Genomic DNA, 18,807 nt, shown 5'->3' on the forward strand with positions numbered 1-18,807 from the left:
GTCCTTATGGATACGGAACAATCGCATTTTTGCCCGATTCAGGTGTTGTTTTTTTTCTTTATTGTTACCCAACCAGTTTTGACGAAAAAAGGCGCAGAGTACCCGTACTTATATATCAAAATTAACAAAACCCCTGAATATTTTCAAAGAACCTTCGAGTAGACTTAGATCTAAGTTTTTTTTTTCATAATTCTAAGTGACAGATATTTTCGTAAAGATACGATGCCTTGTCAACTACTTAATTAAAATGCCGCCATATACTTACCCAAGCAGCTTAAGATGGCAATATTAACGAAAGCCTGAATAAGATATAGTTTTCAGACACCACATAACACGTTACAAAATTATAATGAAAATTGTGTCACCCCGGTACGGCTGGGCCCAACCCGTTGTAGCCAGGAAAATAGTTCATGAACATTTTGACAATTTAAGTCATCTCTTGTTTGAATGATCATATTTAAACTGTATTTATTGCATCTATGTAGTTTTTGTGTGTTATATATTGATGACTTATATATTACCAGGACCTTAATTATTTCTGGGCGGAAGTGGGAAGTCGTTAATTTAAACCGTGTTACAACAGAATGGAGATTGGTGACATATTATAGTTCGGGTCAAATTTGACTAAGATAGTGTTGATGTTTAAAGTTTGAGACAATATATAATTCATTAAGGATAGTGGAATCCAGAATTAAGCCTCAAATGTGACTGATTTACTATAGAACATATAGAGTACGAAATTTCACTAGGCCGAGACCATATACTTCTCTTCGAAAATTCCGAAGTGTTTGGTAATGCGTATACATCCACTCTATATAGAAAAATAATAAATCTGTAAAAAAAAATTAAAATGTACAATGAAATAAAATAAATAATACATGTCTATATATATAATGCTAATGTACTAGCTAGACCATATAAACCCTTTATGATTATCAGATGTGGTTGTGCACCAGTCTTTGTCACTGAAAACACGAAATTTGTTAGAGTCGTTTAAATATTTACATATATATAACAAAACGAAACATTCTAAATCTTTCTGATGAAATTGTGCAGCGATATATAGATGGTTGCACGATCATATCCCTCTAATAAGCAAATATCATATGAGTTGTCTTGCACATGTTTAGATATATCACAGAATTATATTTAGCCCCATTGCTATATTTGCTCTTTATTTCTGTAAAATCGAATCAATGTGAAATGATGCTGGAGTTAGTTTTGATGAATTTTAGTAAGTTGTGATGTGTTTGGGTCCATACTCTTAAACTCTCTCTCTCTCTCTCTGACATAGTTCGACACCTGCAGTGAATGCTGTTGCCGGAATGGAGGTTTCCCTGTTGCTATATAGGAACCACTGAGGAAAAAAGCAGAATGTCATATTCAGGTATGATTGAAGCAGCATCTGTTCCATAAGAAATTTTCTTGTTTGAATCTGATAGAACTCGGGGTGTATTATCAATATCTTGTCAGAGTTCATTAACCAAAGAGACAATTCTTTATGCGTTGTCTTGAATGGCATTTCGTACGAAATTATCAACCGTGTTTTTGAAATTTCTGCATAGTTTCCAACAAGCATAGAACACATGTGATCTTTTTGTGTACATGGTAAAAAGAATGAAAACATGGCTATTATGCATTCTTCATTACTTCCAAATTCTTTTCGAAAGTCATTTCTTAGACATGCTAAAAAGCCTTCTTCGTTATTTTGAAGGCCAGACTCACTCATAGCAGTTCTGCAACTTGCTTGTATATTATTCAAAATGACCCCTTTTGGGTCAAAGAGACGCGCTTCAGTATGACGGTTCTGTCCTGTCTTGTCTTTCGAATTCATCAAAAACACAACTCTTTTGAATTTCAAAAATCGGCCCCGTCCGTAAAGTCCATTTACTCCGTTCAGAAGACGCAGAAAATGTGAATATGTATCATTCAAAAGGACATGAAATGTTTTTGTTTCGATTTCTCTCCTTGATACAGCACTTGCTATCAAAAACTGTTTGTGGTTTTTCCCGATAACTTGATTCATATGCAAATTAATCTCTAAACCGATTAAACGCATACTGTACAATAGTTCCGCAGTCTGAACTTTATTCACATACATTTTAAAATCCATTATATGGTATCTTGCTGAATTTTTCTGTTTTCTTTTCTAAATAATCTAAACGGGCGATTTTTAGAAAAAAATATTGTCATATGATATAACACTTGTATATACATGGTTAGAAGATAAAATCTTTGTCACTATTCAACTGGTTTCAATGATCTCCCCGTTTTATATTATTTAAATTTGGCTTTTTGCCAAAAAGGCAATTACGTATTGCAGTTTTTGAAAACATGCGATCGTCAAATCACCTGACCAATGACCATAGATAATCACTATATTTTACCGGATCATGGCGTTTACTCTGTTGTCGTTATCAAAGCAACCTGCCGGAAACCATCCGAGTCAGCATACGCATTTGCAAGTAGTACCACTAGGTCATGCTTTATTAGAACTACTGTGCACGTTTGCCATTTTAATATACATGTAGATAGTGACATTAAATAGACATCTCTAAGTAAATCGACTGTTTATAAAAATAATTCAAAACAGTTGGTTAAAATTTATTAGTGCGTACATTGTATTAACAAATTAAATTGGTCGCGACGCGCCTGACCAATTTATTTTTTTAAATACGTACTAATAATCTTTAACCTATATTTTGTCATAAATTGAGGGATTTTGAAATAACTTGGCACCAATGTCTACCTTATATATAGTACAGTGTGTCGCGTCCAAGAATCACGTCCCTACCTCAAAGGTCAAGGTCACACTAACATTTTGAAGTTTCACATTATCGCAATAAGAGTAAATAGGTACGGACTGTAACTTTGTCATGCATCGAATGATTTTGAAATAACTAGGCACAAATGTCTACCACATCAAGACGATGTGTCGCGTCCAAGAATTACGTCTGTACCTCAAAGGTCAAGGTCACACTAACATTTTGAAGTTTCACATTATCACAATAATTAGAATTAATAGGTACACACAATCGTGTCCGGGCTGTAACTTTGTCATGCATGGAAGGATTTTGGAATAACTTGGCATACATGTCTTCCACATCAAGACGATGTGTCGCGTCCAATAATCACGTCCCTACCTCAAAGGTCAAAGACACACTCACATTTTGAAGTTTCACTTTATCACAATAAGAGTTTATAGGTACACACATTAAATTTGTGTCCGGGCTGTAACTTTGTCATGCATCGAAGGATTTTAAAATAACTAGGCATAATAACTACCACACCAAGACGACATATGTCGCGACAATTAAAGACCCATGTCCCTACCTTCAAGGTCAAGGTCACACTTATAGTTTGAAGGTACTCGTTCTCTCGAGAATAGTTTGAAGATACACATTCATGTCCGGACTGTAACTTTGTCATGCATGGAAGGATTTTAAAATAACAAATGTCTAATATATCAAGACAATGCGTCGCGGCTAAGGCTCCGTCTGTCCGTGTGTTCCCACTTGTCCAGACTGTAACTTTGTCATGCATTGAGGGATTTTGAAATACTTTAGCGCAAATGTCTATCTCATAACAACTCAAGACTTTAAATATAGAGAATTAAATATGATAGACTTGCCAATTTTTATGAACTCGATTAAATCAAGCTGGATTAAAAGATTATTTGATGAAAATAACCATGGATTGTGGAAAGAGATAATAAAGAAAAATTTACAAAAATAGGTGGAATCGACTTATTTTAAAGTAATTTAAACACAAATGATATTCAGAAATTTAAAATCAAAAATATTTTCTTAAAAGAATTACTACTGGCATGGAGTAAAAGAAATTTTAATAAAAATCCACAAAATCTATTAGACCAAATAATATGGCAGAATTCATACATAAAAAATAATGGATCTTTAATTCTTTTTCCAAACTGGAAATGTCGAAATATTAATTTTTAACACTGAAACAAAACAATTTAAACCAGCTGAAACTTACTTTTGACATTCCTGATACAGAAATATTAAACTTTTATAAATTAATTTCATCAATACCCAAAGAATGGAAACGTAAACTACAACAAATTAATCAAACTTCAACGCCTAAAGAAATAAGCACTTTTGATATGTAGAAAAAACAAACACGTCCAATATCAGTAAAAAGTTAACACAGATTCAAAAGCAATAAGACTGTGTAAAAATAATTTAAAAAATCGCAAATAAAATGGGAAGAACGATTTCCGCAAAAAGAATTTCAATGGCAAAATATTTACGAAAACGATTTTGTTTATTTCAAAGATAATATTTTACAAAACTTTCAATATAATTTTTTACACAGGAATATTGCAACAAACAAATTTCTTCTTCAATGTAAATTAACCGAATCTAGTCTTTGTGATTTTTGCTGTATGGATGTTGAATGTATAGAGCACCTATTTTGGGACTGCCGAACGGTACAAATATTCTGGAATAATTTATTCAAATGGCTTAATGAAATAGCAATAAATGTTACGTATGACAATTTTACATCTTTCTTTCATGCTAAAGATAAGAAAACATCGTATATTTTTTCTCTTTTCAAAATATTACATTTATACCAGTAAATTAAAGAAACAAACTCCAGATATAAGTATCTTCAAAAGAATTTTTTTAAACAGATTAAAAATTGAAAGATTTATTGCGTTACAAAATGATACATTAGAAGAATTTGAAAATTGCTGGATAAATCTAATTGAATTGTTTGATATCTAAATAGTACATGCAGAGAAAAATGCTACCAAAGCAGTTTATTTACTCTTTTCTTTTTCATCCTTTTGTCCCTTTTCTTGTGTAAATGAATAAACCTCTTAACTTTTTGAAATGTCTTATATATTCTGATATAATACCTGACTAAAAACATAACAAAACAAATTATTTTTTTAAATAATTAATTTTACATATCAATGTAAATGCTAAAGTTATCATGGTTTGTATTCTTGTATTATTTTTCTTAACTAAACGGGCCTTAAGTGTGGTTCCAAAAAAAAAGCCATTATACAGCCGATAAATGTCAGAAATTAAATTTTTACAAGCCTATTCAGACATCAAATGTTTTCGTTGTTAAAAAATTACAGGTTTTGAATGCACATAAAATATTTCGTATCCGAACTCCACATTCGGCTCATTCGTCGTGTCAATAAAAATAACATTATCCTAAAAGATATAACCCAACCAACGTTTACATGTATGTAATGGATTAAATACTGTAAACGCGTGCCGGTTAATAATTAGTTAATTATGATCAACGGAAGATAATGTTAGGTCCATAATGCTGTCATTATTGACAAGAAAAATTAACCGAATGCCTGTACTGAATTCGCGAAATCACGGATCTTAATTTTAAAATCCGTTGCGAAATGCACTCGGTACGAAAATTAAGGGGCGAAATTTATTTCAGCGAAACATGAAATACTCTTCACTTCCCTCCATAACTTCAAAAAGATATCCCCGATTATTTTAGAGTTTTAGATATAATACTTGGTAATCAGTGTTTACCAAACATTCAAAGTATTTATAAAGTTTATTGTGTACAGCTACTTAATAATATTTTTCTGCTTTTCTGTATAATTTGTATGGGAAACACCAAAATGAAAGTAAGATGAAAACGAGGCTTGGCTTCATGTTGCCATGGGCCAGATCCTAGTGACAAGTTGGCGGGTTGTTTTTCAGATAATTCCCAATTAAGTGAAATAAAAGAGGATTATGTAGCAGTATTTATTGTAAATTGTCTGGGTTAAATCAAAATAAAAAGAAATGGCTGAGAAAAAGTTCAAAGGTTCTCCATTTGGAACACAAACTGCCAGGTAATATGTGCTTTGGTACGGAGTCTGCAAATATATTGACTGCGTTAGTGCGTATTGATAAAGTAGCGTTTTATGACTGCGCCATATGAGTGGACGCATGATATGCTATGCTCTTGCAATTTATTTGTGCATATTATATCTGTTGATTTGTATGTGTAATTTGAATGAAACCTTAGTTAAAACATACATATACAGTTTAAAATTTGTAAAAATATGAGACAATCCATATTTGTTTTTTGAATGGAAGTAAATCAATCTGACTCCGAGGTTATAAAATGCTTGTAAAGTAATATGATATACAGTACATTAATAACCTGTTTTCTTAATAAAAGATACAGTATTTCATGTCACTGGGTGAGAAAAATGTGCAGCCTGAATGGGACTCGAACAAGGGACCCTAAAAATACTGTATCGTGGCTCTACCGACTGGGCTCTGCTTACACATCTTCTCCCCTAAATTGTGAACAGTTCTGAACAGTTACATACTACCCTGCTATATTGAAATTTGTCCTCGAAATTTCATAGAGTTACAGAGCAATGTAACTTAAACACTGTGCTATATTCAGTCACGGTCCCCCGTTGGGTGCCAAAAGCACTTTAACTGAAAATAGAACAGTGATCACCTAAAGCACTTGACTCTCTGTTCATTCCAAATTTAGGTCCCTTCACTGCATGTCAGACATCTATCACCAGACAGTGTAAGGACAGATTGGAGGAAAAAACTTGAATACCAGGGTCTTTGAATTTGTGACTGGAAAATCCGTGTCCAAGTCTGAAAATGATATGAATGATTGTGTCCTTGTTAAGTCCCTGTCACGGCAGTTTAGGCTGTATCAAAAGTAATTCAATCGTCCTTCAGTCCTGGAAAGTGTGCAGGTAGACACTGTTTTCATTGCCTTGCACTCCTCTTGGGAAAAGGAGGTTAGAGTTAAAATGTATTGGTGAGTACATTGATACTAGACAACAGGTGATAGTAGACATACTACATGTATCTCATAATCTGAATGTATTGGGTTTTTTTAAGGTTTGATGTGTCAGGTGTACATCCAAAAGTTAAAGTGCCTGGAACATTTACAGAAATACCATATGACAAAAAATCTATTGAAGAGCTTGTGAGTACAGTTATTTATATATTTTTTCTTTCTTCATTGTTATTATTTACTTACAAGTACTTGAAATGTTATTTATTATTCATTGACTGGTAAAGTTTTTGAATATCTTTGGTCATGTTTATTGCCATGTAAAACGTGACAAAAATTGATAAATACACTAATTTCTGTCAAACTGCTAAATATATCTGGATTACATGTCTTTTGAAAATGGGAATACAAGAAAAAGTCTGGAAAAAATTGAAGTTTACAGCTATTTGCTAGTTTATCGAAGTATAAAATCATAAAAAAAAACTTGAATTTTTAACAGTCATACCTCTTTTCTAATTTAGAATCGTCGCATGGGTCCTGGCTCATACCATGTTGACGTAGGTGGATTCAATAGAAAAACAGTTGACGAGAAAGCGTCAGGTCCCGGTTGGGCTCGTGCACATGAAGTGGAAAGAAGTGCAGCATTGCCACATCTACTACATAAAGAACAATGGGAAATGAAGAAAGAACTTGTAAGTTTACCAATGAATACAATCTTACAAAACAATGACATTCATTGAAATACTGTCAAGTTATACAACATCACTGATTGACATTAAGAACTAAAAGTGGACAATTATATATTTTTTAATTTGTAACTGATATTTACTTGATATCTGAACCGTATTTGCCTTGATATCTGAATTGCCTTGATATCAGAATCTGATCTGGCTTGATATCTGAATTGCCTTGATATCAACCTGATTTGCGTTGATATCTCATTCTGTACATGTTTTTGTTTTGTCAGATTTATATATCTTATAGCAATTTACTTCACTATTGTAGATCTCTAGGTCCTTATATTTACCCCTCTTTACAGATTATTTAAAATTGAAAAAGAAATCATAACTTTTTATTTCAATATACCATAATGATCTGTTTGAGAAAAAGTTTCAAAATTTGTTCATTTGCATAGATAATCTTCAGTAAGTTGTTTATTTAGCTGATTTTTATTGATTCAAGATTTATAAGAGGAGCTAGAATATATAAAATGTTCTTATGAACATGGGTTAAAGTAAATAAATGATATTTGAACATGTAAGTGTCAGGTGTTTATCTAGCACTCTTTGTGTATGCTTTATGAGATAAACTATTACCACCTGTCTATCTTTATGTTATAAATAATCATTTTATGCACAGATTGCAGAATGATGAAGATGATTTTATGAATAATTTTATGCCACCCACATGCCTCAGGCGTCATTCTTGTAAAGCATTTCCAAATTTGTAGAAAGAAAACCAGTCATGGCTGAAAACAAGTCATGTCTTGATAAATATATTAAATATTAAAATAAGGACTCGCAGTGTTTAAAGGTTAAATGCTTATTAACTATTCTTTGTATTCTGGTTGGGATTTTAAGTCACACTGTCATAGCAAATTACAATTTTACTAGTGGAGTAGGACCCCATGTGTCCCTCTATGCGTTATTTTATGCACATGCACTGGCTTCAGAGTAGAACCACCAACCTTCTGAAAGTTAGTCACTTAGTGGGCATAAAAAGAATCCAAAGTTCCCAAAAGAATTTGAACCTATAGCAGAAAGGGGCTTTTAAAATCCGTTATCTCGACACAGAAGCCCCTTTTATGCTAATTATGTATTTAAACTTATCAATATTTCTTAATCTCAATGTCTTTATAATTTTAATAACAAATAAACGGGAAATATTTAACAAGTACAATTTAAATAAGCTTTCTATACAATAATCAATATGAAACCTATTTACTTTCTTTTCAAATATTTAAATAATGCACCATGAAAGTTAAACATTTATAATTATGTAGGCCTCAATTAAAGTTAAAATATTTCAATTCAAAATAGGAACAATTTGTAGATTTTGTCATTCTACCGTCTATTTGAATTGTATTTTGAAAGGATTTATTATAACAATCGAGAGATCAGATGACTTATCAATGCAGATATTTATTTACATGATAAATTAGGGTTGTATTGGATTTAAAGATTTCTGTAAATCTGTAAATATTAAGTGGCTGTTTAAAGTGCCTATGTAACCAAGTCATTTAAGATTTAAGTGTATGGCAAAGATTTGCTTACCAAATTGTAACTTTTAGTTTAATGATGAATCCATCCCAAATATTTTATCAGTTTATTAAAATTACAGTGAGAGTTTGTTAATGTGTTAACGTTACAGGGCATTTTTTTGTCAAAATTGTGAAGGGGCCTGGGCCTGTTCATTTTGTGGAAAAAAAGTGTGATATGTCATAAAATTGTGAAAAAATGGCATATTACTTGGCATTTTGAAACCTGAAACAGTTTATTATTATTTCTGACCTGTGTAAAATCTGCTTCAAGTCAGTACAATAACCCGGTAAACATGTGCAAAAACCATTTAACTTGAATAAAACTATTTCTGTGTTATTGCAATTGGCACCGGAAGTTGAACAATTTATTTCGATGACAAAGTCCAAATATTTTATGAAATCTTTTTTGAAATTGTGAATTTTTTTCTGCCGCTTTGTGGAAAAAAAAGTGCAATTTTCGATTGTGAAGGGGTCTAATAGCGGCCCCAGGTGTTATAGAAAGAAAAAAAGCCCTTGGTTAGTAAATATCAAATAACAGATGCGTAGCATTGAAATATTTTATGCATCATCTGAAATGACTTCCCAAATATAAATATTCTAAATATGGGATTAAGAGTATATATTTAATTACTTCTGCCTATGTAGGCATGTTTTATGTTTGGTCAATATAAAATGTACCTTTACACAATTATCCCATAGAAATGGCATGTTTTAAAGTAGATTTTATAATCTAAATTGGGTTGAATTTTAAGGATTTATATCAGTCTGTTGCATTGTGTACATGTAGTTAACTGATATGGTTGAGAATAGATTTTCTTTATAGAAAAGTTTTTGAGACTCAAAGATTGAGAGAAAAATTTAATTAATTAAACTTAGTGAACTTAGGGAGTAATTGTATAGCAAATGCAATATAAAATGGTGCTTGGGAAATTTATTTGTCAGTGTTTTCAAACATTTATATTGTTAAGATACATTTTTATCTGGGTAATGCTGGAAGAATTTTTCGCCACCAAATTTAATGTGACCCCTTCCTTTTAATAATTAATTAATAATTTATGGTCAGTGCAGAGATAGCTTGCATTATTCATGGTCAGTACAGGGCTAGCTTACATTATTTATGGTCAGTACAGAGCTAACTTATAATATTCATGGTCAGTACAGAGCTAGCTTACATTATTCATGGTCAGTACAGTGCTATATAGCTTGCATTATTCATGGTCAGTACAGAGCTAGCTTACATTATTCATGGTCATCACAGTGCTAGCTTGCATTATTCATGGTCATTGCAGAGCTAGCTTGCATTATCCATGGTCACTGCTGAGCTAGCTTGCATCATTCATGGTCACTGCAGAGCTAGCTTGCATTATTCATGATCAGTGTAGAGATAGCTTGCATTATTCATGGTCAGGGCAGAGCTAGCTTGCATTATTCATGGTCAGTGTAAAGCTAGCTTGCATTATTCATTGTCAGTGTAGAGCTAGCTTGCATTATTCATGGTCAGTGTAGAGCTAGCTTGCATCATTCATGGTCACTGCAGAGCTAGCTTGCATTATTCATGATCAGTGTAGAGCTACCTTGCATTATTCATGATCAATGTAGAGCTAGCTTGCATTATTCATGGTCAGTGTAGAGCTAGATTGCATTAACCATGGTCTGTGTAGAGCTAGCTTGCATTATTCATGATCAGTACAGAGCTAGCTTACATTATTCATGGTCACTGCAGAGCTAGCTTGCATTATTCATGATCATGTAGAGCTAGCTTGCATTATTCATGGTCATTGCAGAGCCAGTTTGTTTGTATTATTCATAGTAAGAACAGAGCTAGTTTACATTATTTATGGTCAGTGGAGAGCTATTATATATGATCAGTACAGAGTTAGCCTGCATTATTCATGGTCATTTGCATTTTTCATGGACAGTGCAGAGCTAGCTTGCATTATTCATGATTTGTACACAGCTTAATTGCATAAAACATTATCTTTGCAGAACTACAGGTACCTAATGGGATGCATTAAAACATGGAAAATTATGCCAATTTTATCATATTATTCATTTTCATTTTAGATCAGGAAACTTGGCCCTGGTTCATATGAAATTAAAGATTTTCTGGAAAACAGTGACTTAAAACCTCGCAGTGCTAGAGGCATATGTGAAACACGAGCTACAAGATTTAAAGAATTACTGAATGAAATACCAGGACCAGGTAAGGAAATGCATAATTGACATTGATGCTCATTGTTTAAATAAATATTTTAGTTTACTACTGCTTGATATTAAACTTTGTGATACCAGTACTGTAATTGTATTATTATAGTGTATTTGCCAATTACACTTCTAAAAATTACAGGAATTGACTTTGTTACAGACAAATCCTAATTTTTCACATTATGCCTTTATAGATGAAAATAATATGAATGATATAATTGATTTTTCCAGTATAAAACCAAAACTATGATAAAAATACAATAAAAGGTTAGATATTTTATAGTATAGTTTGATGTACGTTATGTTGATTTGAGAATTTGATATCTGAATTTGGATGAATAATTTTAATTTGAATTAAAAAAATATTTTTCCATTATAATATGATGTAATATATTATATATATAACAGGAACCTATGGTAAAGGTGGTATCCCTCATTCAGCCTGCGAGGAGAAGGCCCAACTTTCAACATCTACTGTGGGTATGCTAGATGCTGGTTCATCTACTCCTAGAAACCTACCCTCAGTTGTAAGTTATTATTATATGTATTATAATCTATCAGATATTACCAAATAAGGGTGGTCAACACAAATAAATTACAACATAGGCTGACTTTGATATAAGGATGTCCTGCATACGGTTACCAATCCCTTACTGTAACCTAACGATTATGGTATCCGTCCCTTAAGATACAATTATAGGTTTGAGCCCCACTTGAGTCATAGTCATGGTCCTTGTATGTCACCAGTACTGGTTAGCTCCCGAGGATGCAGACTTAGAAGTGGTTAGTGGTTTTCTGCCCATGCATACAGTGCAGACCAAGATCAGTCTGCACTGCACATCCCAGCTGTCTCAATCTGGGTTTGCTGGATTGACAGGAGGACAAGTCCATTTAAAATACTTAACGTTATAAGGGTTAAATAACTATTAATCAAGCTTCCATCATTGAATCTTAACTTCTATATATTGAAATGATCAAATCAATGGTTTCAACGAGGCAAAAAAGTGGACAACGTTCACCATGTTTATATTATATTGCCATATGAAGTAGGTAACTTGTTTCTGTTGACATTTTTAAAAAAATTTAAACAATAAAATCAATATAGTAAAACATTTGTACCTAGGGAAAAAATATCACGAAATATTGTCAGTCAATCATTTACTTATACCAAATGTAATACAAATTAATGGTGCTCTTATGAATAGTAGTGTTTTATATTATCTTTCATTGTCATTGATTCATCTAACAATCATAGCATAATAAAATGATACAAACATTCCCAGTTGATTAACTTAAAAAAAACAATTTGTCTCCCTGCCTGATTAAACAAAGTTCTGCCAAAGTTTCTTATCTGAGTTCCGATCATAATGTACATCATACTGCTTAAATAAACAAGACTTTATCGATAAATCTAATTAATTATTCACAACATGTAATTATGTTCTTTTGTTCACCACCGTCTCGACTACATCAAATCAATTTTCTGGATGTGGGGTATATTTACACAAGCAGAACGATATCTGTATTTTATTAGATGTAAAGATCTTTGTCAGGTTATATGGCTGAATATAAATTCTTATATGGCTTGAGCCACTAGATGATGGTTATATAGCAATACATAATATGTACATGGTCATTTAATCTGTCAAAAATTTTATAATGATTTTATAATCAATGCACAATAAATGTTTTCTTTGATTTATAATAAAAACAAAATCAATGCATAAATTTGTAGCAGCTGTGTACATATAGATAATATAATCAACATGATGGTCAAATGAAAATCCATGTTACAAACATGCAGTAGTAGTATATTTGTTAAGAGAGTTTTAAATTGATCATACAGGCATTTAAGGGTACCATATTTTTTTCCTAGTATGGGATGTGGGGTGGGGTTGGACTGTAATGAAAAAATATGTTAAATATATGCTGGATTACACAGTTTGTTGAGAGATTTTAAGACTGATTGTTTTGTGGCATTTAAGCATACTGTATTTCTGCTAATACAGGATGTTGGCCAGTCTGGGGGCTGTAGGCATGCAAAATACCTCATTTAAGTTATTTGAAACAATCGAGTAATCCAATACTGTCAACATGGCTTAATTTATACACTATTATTTATTAATAATTCATATATCAAATTATATCAGTTTTATTTTAAAGACTTTGCATTCATTATATTTCAGGGGTCAAAACTCGGACCAGGTACCTACAACTTTAAGAGTTTTGCTGAGCAGACAGTGAACAAAGTAACAAGTGTTCGAGGACCGTATGATCTGTTCTCAGGTGATAGAAATAAACCAATTACAGTCGGCTATCTAGCAGCACCAGTAAGTACTTGACATTTATAAAAAAATAAGCATAACTTGAGTTATGTGAAAGTAGTGGTGGTTTAATGGTTGAGATGTCTGTCTTTTCATCCAAGAGTTGTGAAATAGAGCCGTACTTGGGCCATAAGCCCACAATTTTTTTCTCTTACAAAAATTAGTACCGGTTAGTTCCAGGAAGTTGACTCACAGAGTGATTTATATAAACTTCAAAAATTTCTTCACAATTTTAAAATTCAAAACTTTCTTCACAATTTAGCTAAAGTAATATGTTTAAACTAAACATGTCCTACAAAACACCTCTAAACAATGACAAATTAATGACAAAAATTGCCTTAAAACAAAGTGTTTCAAGGCTTCTGCGTATAATTGTTTGTTGAACTTCATAAATGCTCTGTTTTTAAAACATATATCGTCCTCTACCAGCAAAGATAGAAAGTCACCATATTGCCAGGTAAGAAGAAAAAATCTTGTGAAATTTTTTTGCCAAATTATGTGTCATTTTCTACACAAAGGACATGTCATTTTTAAGAGTGAGACTAAAAAAGAATTGCAGCACCACACTAAATACCGTATTCCAGTATATCCCAGACAAGGCGCTAAAAAATTGCCTTTTCACCAAACAGAATGAAGTTTAAAAGGTCGATTTATGTACGATAATGAATGAAAAATGTAACAATAATAGAGAAAGAAAAAATGATATTTATCTGTTTTGTGATCATAATTTCTGCAAGCATCTAGAGGTACGGCTCCAGTCCTGTAATATGTTCAATCTCATTTTTAAACACTTAATGAGAATTAATTTATATACCTATAGCTGTTTTACCAAGCAGGAGAGGTGTTATTTACATAAGTCATTCTTTGTTTCTCTAGAAACTAGCCAATCTGGGACCAGGGCAATATCAGTTAAAGTCATTTGTAGATGATTGGGAAACTATACACAGAAACAGACAGGGGAAATTTGGGAAGGTAAAACAATACCCAGAACAGCCAACAGACAGAGTGTTCTGCAGCACATTGTCACAATGTCCGAAAGAAGAGGTAAGTTAAATCTTTTTACTGCATATTGGTAATAAAATGTTACAATATTACGTAGCATTGAGGGCCTCTAAGCATGATGATGACTGATCTGAGTCAGCCCATTGGCTTTGGTCTGTTTCATGTTTTGAAGATCTTCAAATAACTGGAGTCTATAATGCATCCCTTACTCCAGCAGGTGAGGTGATATTGACCCCTGGTGTTGCTTTTAAGTTTGTAACAGCCGAGGTTAGCCAACATCATCATTCCTGTTTTTTGCGATGTATGACCTATACTGTGTTGGTGCGCCATTTAACCAAACAAACATTTGAATATAATAGCATATATTTCAAATGCTTACAAATACAATGTTTGATCATTCATAAGAGTTTTATATTAAGAATTCCTGTATGATTTCACTGTGTAGTGTTAGTTGTGTAATTATCAGGCCAAAAATGATGTAGACATTGTTTTTATTTTCAGACACAACCTGGGCCCGGTCAGTATGAGCCTAAAGAATTAGTTAGACCAGGATCAAAGAAAGCTCCTGGATTCCTCTCCACAGCGCAGAGAAATGATAAACTCTCTCAAAAATTCTTCACACAAAACTTTGTAAGTACACATAAAACAATGCAAATGTTTGTACTGGATTCTCCTGTATTTTAGTTCTCAAATGAATCTGTGCACTTTTGATATTAATTTCAAGAAAAGAAACTCTTGATCTTAACCTCTTTTTTTGTAGTCAAAGTAACGGTAGTTACTTATATGAAATGCTGAAAAAAAATCAGTTCATAGTTTGTCTTTCAGATTTACACAATAGGGTTATCATTTCTGATACATTTATACACATATTCTATAGATGTGATCTACTTTACAGCTTTAATTCTTCAAACTGAAAAACATATTGTAAACAAAAACAATTTTGATAAATGTGAATACGCCTAAAATGTTAAGCATTGCAAGGTATTTTACATTTACTTGTTATTTTTAGTAATTTCATATATTACATGTAATGATCTGTGTATTATCGTATTTATTCATATATTGTGACCAACTTGTAGGCCCATTGGGCAGGGTGATTGTGATGATGGTGTATGTATATATGTTGTGTTATTTCATGAATATGAACATTTTAAAATTGTTACAAAGAAGTTTTAAAAAAAAAAAATCAGGGCCAGTGTGCACTCATACATTTCACTAAATTAAATTACTAGCTCATCTGTTTTGAAGAAAAATTTGAGCTATTATAATTGCTGCAGTGTTCTGGTCATCAAGCAAAAACTTGAATTTAGCCCATCATTCAAACATTGTTATTAACATGAATCTTGGAATACTTGCTTATGATGACAAAGTGCTGTTGTTAGACAGGTGGCATAATTTTGAGTTATGCCCCTTTTCAACTAAGGAATTTTTAAAAGATGAGCATTTAAACACCACATGCAGTGCTCTTGCTTTCTAATTGTGTTCTTCACTAATGTACCTCTTGCACATTCAACTGTTTGCAGCAGCATATCAATTGTCCACTATATGATTACAGAACCCTGTGGGTCCAGGTCGCTATGATATACAGAAATATGAGGAGGCCCAGCATCGTAATGGCAACAGCAGTGTGTTCCAAGCCAAGACAGGACGACTTTCTCTTGCCATGGAAAAATTCCTCAAGTATGTATTTATCTTCTGTACTTATCTCATGTACTTATGTTAGGATCCAAACCATTCGTTCCAAATAAAATAAAACAAACATCTCTAAGAATGTAAATAATATTTGTGATTTTTTTCTTCAGAAAATTGTACTCCTCTGTGCCTATGCTATACCTCAACCATTCATAACCAATACTTGATGTTATTAAATCTGTAGACATTTCTTGCTGTGTAAAGTTTGGCTGTGTTATGCTTAAATTAACCCTTAACCTGCTTGAATCAGATGTCATTGACCTTGATCACAAGTTTAGGGCCAGGCCAGCCTGCAAATATGTGACCATTTTTAAGTTTTTTAATTTTGACATCCCTAAAATTGAAAAAAGACAATTTCAAAATTGTAAGTTCATTTATGAAATTAGGCAGATTCAGGGTTAATAATATTTTCAACATACTTAAGATATCAGGTATTTATAGTTATATTGTTGCTATGGTAACAGGAATAGTTATATAAATATTGTTGCTACGGTAACAGGAATAGTTATATAAGTATTGTTGCTATAGTAACAGGAATAGTTATATAAATATTGTTGCTATGGTAACAGGAATAGTTATATAAATATTGTTGCTTTGGTAACAGGAACAGTTATAGAGATACTGTTGCTATAGTAACAAGAATAGTTATATAAATATTGTTGCTATGGTAACAGGAAAGGAGACAAGAATAATACCGTTCACAGATCTAGAACCAAATTAGTACCCGAAGCCACAACATAATGTTCTGTGATTAACTTGGAAGGTTTTAATTTTTCTTTGTTCCCTTGTTTAGGTCCCTGAAGTACCTTTAGCTTATTGTAATGGTGTTCACATAATGGTTAACTAACTGTTTAACTAATAGGAAACTGTCAAGGTCATGACCTTTTGTGACTGAAGCTTATGACCTACATAACAGATTCCCTCCCGTTTCACTAATATATATAAGAGTTTGAAGAACATTTTCACTTGATATCGAAACTTGAAAAACACATAATTAAGTCTTAATAGGGTATGCGCCGCCTTGCAGGTTTACTTAATTTATATTATCCACGTTGTAGTCACTTAATCAGAAATTAGTTCTTATGGTTCTGACAAACCATTCCATTCTGTTTTGTTGTAGTAGTCTTAAATTCTTCACATTAGTGCAAGAACTATTTAACTCATATTAAATTTAGATCCGAAGGACTTAACCTGTTACTGCACTAAGGTCATGAAATATAGAAATATTCTGTGCATGGTACATTTTGTTCTTAACTGACGCATGCATGCAAACTAACTTTCCCATTATACACATTAACAAATCTATTCAGTTTGAGAGTATATTTTTGTTTCACATGAACATTATTGTTTGCATGATATTGTAGATCAATAGAAATGAGCATAAAATTTTAATGAGCATAAAATTTCATCTTGATACTAAAAGAAAATAGGGCATTATTATGTTTCAAGAAATCATACAATCTTTTATGAATAATATGTCAGTGACAGTGTATCAATAATAAATCTCAGTTCAACCAATTACTCAGTCTATAAAACTTATATCTGTTACAAAAAAAAGTAATCCACAGAATATGTGATATGATAAAAAGAATAATAGTAAATCAATCTGTTTTTTATCCTTCTTTTTCAAAAGAAGTTGAGATTTACAAAGTCAGAAAGTACGCTTAAGTAGAAGTATGTCATATTATTGCAACTGAATATATCCTTGATCCCTACCGCACATTTGGGAAATAGTGGGGACTTTGACTTTCTGATACTCAAACCCTCTGTAAAGGCCTCTAGTAGGGACTGTCAAATCACAAATTCTAATGCTTAAATTCCCCACTGACTATAAGTTTGGCACCAAAATAAAGGAAAAACCCCTAGATGTATGGGGATAGAAATCTTAAATGTTCAAGAATAAACAGAAGGAAAAAATTTTCTTTTCTTTTTTTTTTAACAAAATTTTTGATGATGAACTCAACTGTTGTTCGAGTTCATCAATAAACTGTTGCCTTATAACAATTGGATGAATTTGTTTGTTCTTACTCATACTGTTTTCTTTACTTCAGAGAGCGTGTACGTGGCAAGGATGTTCGTGTTGAAGATCGTGTATTCCTCGTAGAGCCTCAAGCACCTCCAGGGTACGACATGTATAGATCTAAAACACAGGAGAACTTCACTAAACTCAAAGCTATGACTATTGCATGAGACGTTTTAGATATTTTTTTGTGGTCATTGCTCAATATAATATATATATCAAAAGCAAAAAGCAAATTTGGAGAAAAAAAAAACTTATTTGTACCATTTAGTTGCATAATGCTGGCAAATAGATCCCATAGTATGTTATTATAAAAAGTATAAGATATTTCATTTTTTGTGTTCAGTTATCTGCCCTTGTATTGCGCTACACATTTATGAGTGTATAAGCTTTTTTCATAAAATTTTAAAATTGTAGATTGATAAAAGTTTTAATACTTACCCTGCTGTGACCTGAAATGATCAGCTCTTGCCAGAACCGAGTATAGATCTAGGTCAACCGGCACATCTATACTGTTACCTGACTTTTTGAATTTTCATGTTGAT

At 32.3% G+C, this 18,807-nt stretch overlaps 1 protein-coding gene across 1 annotated transcript; it reads left to right on the plus strand.

Moving 5' to 3' along the window:
- The first annotated feature begins 5,499 nt into the window (after positions 1-5,499).
- Positions 5,500-18,589, plus strand: LOC132722234 (ciliary microtubule-associated protein 2-like). Its single transcript, XM_060706687.1, has 10 exons — positions 5,500-5,839; positions 6,864-6,951; positions 7,281-7,451; positions 11,084-11,222; positions 11,633-11,751; positions 13,411-13,554; positions 14,425-14,592; positions 15,052-15,180; positions 16,106-16,230; positions 18,294-18,589. Exons 1-10 carry the CDS (start codon positions 5,790-5,792, stop codon positions 18,430-18,432), a joined length of 1,272 nt encoding a protein of 423 aa, XP_060562670.1. The 5' UTR covers positions 5,500-5,789; the 3' UTR covers positions 18,433-18,589.
- Positions 18,590-18,807: the final 218 nt, after the last annotated feature.

Source organism: Ruditapes philippinarum, unplaced genomic scaffold, assembly GCF_026571515.1.
Source record: "Ruditapes philippinarum isolate M1 unplaced genomic scaffold, ASM2657151v2 ctg7240_1_1_1_1, whole genome shotgun sequence".
Classification (NCBI taxonomy): Eukaryota; Metazoa; Mollusca; class Bivalvia; order Venerida; family Veneridae; genus Ruditapes; species Ruditapes philippinarum.